This window comes from Euprymna scolopes, chromosome 19 (assembly GCF_053919585.1).
Source record: "Euprymna scolopes isolate OS-2025 chromosome 19, ASM5391958v1, whole genome shotgun sequence".
NCBI lineage: Eukaryota > Metazoa > Mollusca > Cephalopoda > Sepiida > Sepiolidae > Euprymna > Euprymna scolopes.
In genome coordinates, this window is record NC_136500.1 from 93,332,591 (window position 1) to 93,338,313 (window position 5,723).

At 34.6% G+C, this 5,723-nt stretch overlaps 1 protein-coding gene across 1 annotated transcript in view; it reads right to left on the minus strand.

Moving 5' to 3' along the window:
* Nucleotides 1–2,506: 2,506 nt before the first annotated feature.
* Nucleotides 2,507–5,723, minus strand: part of LOC145239839 (uncharacterized) — a 17,241-nt gene continuing 14,024 nt past the window's right edge. Inside the window, exon 7 of the mRNA XM_080103386.1 lies at nt 2,507–3,103. Within this exon, the coding sequence (XP_079959512.1) occupies nt 2,915–3,103 (189 nt within the window). The 3' untranslated portion in view covers nt 2,507–2,914. The remainder of the gene's footprint in view (nt 3,104–5,723) is intronic.

Sequence of the window (5,723 nt, forward strand, 5' to 3'; positions counted from 1 at the left end):
CAATACTGTTGTAGAGCAAATAAGCGTTTTATTTTTTATTACCGTATCTTTCTGTTAAGTTATACTATTGTTTCGGCTACACGGCCGTTTTTTTTTTTTTTTTTTTTTTGCCGTCTGTAGCGTCCTCAGACCTTTACAGAAAGTTTCTGTAAAAGTCTGAGGATGCTACAGACAGCCAAAAAAACGGCCGTGTAGCCGAAACAATAGTATAACTTAACAGAAAGATACGGTAATAAAAAATAAAACGCCTATATATATATATATATATATATATATATATATATATATATATATATATATATATATATAGTATGTGTGTTTCTGAATTCGGATTGTGCACATGAATTTTAAACTAAAGACGGAATTTTTGTCCGGTTCGTTGACTGTCATGGTTCTTGTGGGCTGCGATGTTGTTTGGCTGTGGAATTTATTATATATATATATATATATATATATATATATATATATATATATATATATATATATATATATATATATATATAGGTGTGTGTGTGTGTGTGTGTGTGTCATTCACACAGTATTGTTTCCCTGTGTGAAAATTCATCAGTGTGACTAGAATGGGTAAAAAAAAGTACAATACACACTTGACTCAATCTTGTATGTTCTGCGTTGCATTAAACTCTCACACTAAGATTTTTCTACAAAAACTGTCTGATTCATATATATATATATATATATATATATATATATATATATATATATATATATATATATATATATATATATACATATATATATATATATAGAGAGAGAGAGAGAGAAAGAAAGAGAGAGGGAGAGAATTGAAAACGACTATGGGAAGCAATCCGACTGTATTTTGTTCCATATGCTCATGGAATTTTCGTTTACGTTTAGGAACAGATAGAAAGTTGAGGAAATTGTTGATTGCTCTTATATATATTTGTTACGAACATTTTACAAGAGGGACCTTAGATTGGACCTCAGTCGAGTGCCTACAATAAAAGTAACGATAGAGCAAAGATCGACTCGCAACATCTTTTCTGTGAGAAAGAGTAAGCAGGGAGGTGAGAATGTCCTCGACCAATGCTCACCCTTATGATGTATAACTCTTATTATTATTATTATATATATATATATATATATATATATTATAGGTTAGTGGTCTAAGGCAGACATTTTTTTTGTTAGTTAAAAAAAAAAGAAAGAAAATGTCTGCCTTAAACCACTAACCTAGTTTTAAAACAGATCCTTTGTTCGATAAAATGAATGCCCATTGGCTGATAGGAAGGGCGCGGTTGATACTAGAAAGCTGATTGGCTAACTAAATCCTCAATAGAAGAGGACCATATAAAAACGATAGACAACCACAGAATTCGCGCATAAGCCTGAGGAATTCTAGAGTGGATGAAACGCCGAATATTCAGTGTAGCTTAATCGCCATATATATTTTATAAATTACTATATATATATATATATATATATATATATATATATATATATATATATATATATATATATATGAGAAATTCAATGAGGAGTATATATCTTGAACTTTCATGCATGTAGCTCTGCAGAATCGAGTCTGTAAATAAAAAGACACAAGGAACAAACACTCACATCGAAATAATATACACAAACTGTACCAATATACGTGTGTGTGTGTGTGTGTGTGTGTGTGTGTGTGTGTGTGTGTGTGTGTGTGTGTGTGTGTGTGTGTGTGAGAGAGAGAGAGGGGGGGAGAGAGGAATCTAATGAAAAATCGATTATAAAATAGACGTACAATTGTTTCTCAATTAATTGTGACGAATATTCTGCGACTTGGATTTAAGTCAAACCAATAATGGAAATAAACTAGATAAACAGGCTAGGTTGAAAAGGAGAACGGATAAGATAGAAAGAGAGAGAAGGATGGAGAGAATTTAGTGGGTATCAACCGGTAAAGAAGAAAGTGTACTAAGAAATCAAATAGCTAAATGAGGCACATCGTTATTCTAAAGACAACGTAAAAAATTTGAATCTTAGGAAAATCACAACCATTCTAGTAATTATATTAGGTTGGTGCAAAATGATGTCATTTTTTTTTTTTTTGTATATACATATATACATCTGATAAAAACGACATTATTTTTCCATAAACCTAATACGAGAAACTGGACTCCTTTCAAAAACTACCTTGCAAATATATCCGATGAATCGAGTGCAAGAGAGATTCAAATGTTTACACCGTTAAAATCTTTAAAAAAATCTCTCGATTGGGATTTATAAGATAGTGAATGAATGTCTGGCATGCGACAGGATACTCCATCCTCAGTTTGAACAAAATGATACGAAAAGTGAAAAAAAGGCTCATCTCGTAGACGAGAACATATGGCGTCCAAGTTATTTTATTTTGGGATTGAACCCTATATGTTTCAAATAAGTTTAAGATAAATTAAATTTAAATAATTTAATCTATATTAATAAAACTAATAGCGATGGGGGGGGCTCATATGTTTGATAGTAGGCAGCACTATCATAAATAAGCTTTCTTTTTTTTTCAGTAAATAAAAGTAAAAATACATAGTACTTGGCCATAGTCAACGGCGACTCAAAGGCTCTCTATTTATTATATCCTACACCTAGGTGTACAGGAGGTCGCTAGTCCTTTCCCGATATTATTTAACTTATCGTTGATTCTAACCTTATAATGCTTGCTATTTAATCTGTAAGATTAATTGACCGAGGATTGTACCAGGATTTTCCAGTCGATATGCAAACATTTTATCAATAATTAACTAAAACTCTTTTCTTGGGTAGCTATGGTGGTGAACTGAACTGTCTGCCAAATGTGTCCAAGAATAGAAGGTAGAAATAAACGCAGTTAACAATCTGTTTACGGTCTTCTTTTATGTTTCTGTTGGGACGGAATGGGTATATGGGGTGACGTGGGGAGTTAACAGACGGACGAGGAGCACACCTTTTGTAAGACTTTGTCCAGCACTCGACATTTCTCTTCCAACTGCAAATTCTTCTGGTCGGCTGTTCGAAGCTGTTCCTCCATTTGCTGCAAAGAGCGCATCAACTCGGCGTTCTGGAGATAAAGGTCCTTCAGCAACAAATCACGATTCATGCTCTTCGATTGCTGCAACGAATACATATACATACATCATTTATTATTTTTAAAAATTGAAAACGTAAAACCACATAGTTCAAAGAAAAACAGTATTTAGACTCAAAACACATTAGGCAGAACACAATGTAATATATCAGTTTTAATGATTCGTAGAAAAATGTCTATTATCTACTATTATATAAAACAAACTTTGTTTTTGTGTTCGTTCCCTATGAACACGAAAACGCCTGGGCCGATTTTTATTAAATTTCACACGAGAGTACTTCATGTGTCTGGCAGTGTTCTGAGATAGGTTGTGTATCGAAATGACTTCAATAATTATCGATAATCGATAATCAAAATAATCCGATGAAAGAATGAAGATGCGATTTTGACCAAAGTTAACATCTTACACAGCCTAACATCACAAGTGCATTTAAGAAGTTTTATTATCACACAAGCTGAAAGGCCCAACATATAAAATCAACAACAGGTTCTTTGATATGATAGAGGCACGTTCGAAATAAATGTTTCTGCTTAAAGCACAAATGAACCATGATACTTGACTTTTACATTTTAAACTTTAATTCAAACCACTATTACCACATAATCATTAAGACCAGGCATATAAAATCGACAGTATGTTCTTTGATATGACAGAGGCGCGTTAAAAATGAATGTTTTCCTTTAGAGCACAATTGAAGTATGACACTTGACTTTCGCATTTTAAACTTTAATAATGCAAGTAATTATATATAAAATAATTTTATAAAATCAACTGTAGGTTCTCTACCACCAATACCAATGGCCAATGACTCTTTATCTGAAAGTACACCCTTTAAACTCCTCGGCCTAACGCTCTCAGGAAACATGATTTGGAACAATTACATCGAGAGTATCGCCAGGACCGCTGCGAATAAGATAGGTTCTCTCTACTGTGCTAGAAAGATACTAACGCCCGAAAGTATCCTATACCTCTATAAGGCCACCACTCGCCCATGTATTCAGTATTGATGTCATATTTGGGCTGGTGCATCTGCTACTAGTCTCTCGCTCCTAGACAAGGTTCAAAAGAGAGTTGCCAATCTGATAGGTTCTGAACTGTCATCTAAACTTCAGCCCCTATTCCGTCGACGAAATGTTGCATCCCTCTGCCTTTTCTACAAGTACTTTAACTGTGAATGCTCTGACGAACTGCATGCACTTGTGCCCCCTCGATGTAAATACCCTCAACAAACTCAACAAGCAGCTAAATCACAGTAGAGATCCCTAAATGTAAGAGAGCCTTCTACTCCAGTAGTTTCTTCCCCAGGACAGCTAGACTTTGGAATTCCCTGCCGGGTCCCTGCTTCCCCAACTATACTGACATGCAGAAGTTCAAGTGCAACGTGAACCGACATCTTGCTTCCCAACTCCCTACACAGTACCCCTGATGCCTATGTCCCTGATAGTAGCCCCCTACAACAATGTGGCAATATGCCTTGTTTGGGGTGAAAATGTAATTTAAAAAATGTAGACTACAATGTATTGTGAATTAAGTCACTGCGAGAGGCATGTGAGCTTCGTTTTGGTGCACCATGATGGGTTCTCAACTAGAGCAGTCAATCGATTGATTTGATTGAAAAATGGGCGATTTCATTGATTTCGATGACAATAAAAAATATGGGAGTATGCCAAACACATAAAGTACCTTCGTGTGGAATTTCATAATAATCGGCAGAGCCATTTTTGGGTCTATAGGGAACTAACTCACACACACATAAATTTCATTTTATTTAATAGTAAAGATAAATCTAGTTACAGAAATAAACGCACGGGTATCATTAATAAGATGCTCCGGACCATTTATCGGCTGAACAAAAGAGGAACTTAGGTATCTTCACCAGACGACAATAAAACTAACGACCATACACAATACGCTACACTATAAAGATGATACTCACCAACTTTACATGAAAGGGATAAACGGGAGAAAGGACTAGTAAGTATAGAATATTCTGTGGAAGACACAAAAGACATAAAATGCTTAACTCAGAACATAGAAAGGTTCGTCACCGCAGCAAGAGATACCATAAAAATGAACAATACAAGAGACCATAACACCAGAAACAAAAAGACATGAAAAGAAAAGTTAGAAGAGAAACAGCTACATGGACGATTCATAAGAACAAGTGAAAAGGATCACGAAAACACCTGAACATGTTTAAGAAAACGATACTTGAATAGAGAAATGGAATCACTACTGGCAGTTGCACAGAACAATGCAATTAGAACTAACTACATTAAAGCTAAAATTGATAGAACTCAGGAAAACAGTGAATGCAAAGTCCGTGGACGTGGAGAAGAAAATGGTAAATGACATAAATTAATGAAGCAAATAAGACCCCAAAGAAGAATACAAAAACAGATATTATTGCGTGGGGAAAGTAATTCACAAAGAACTATGCAAACGACTACATTTTGAACACGAAGACAAATGCTTCTGGATACAAACTGGAGACAGTACTGGATAACGAAAACATCAAACTCCTCTGTGATATGAAAGTACAAAAAGATAAATCCAGAAGTCATAAACGTTTATAAGAAAGTCAAAAACTGACAGATTGTAGATTTCAGCGTCTCCTCACACCATAAGATAAAGATCAAAGAA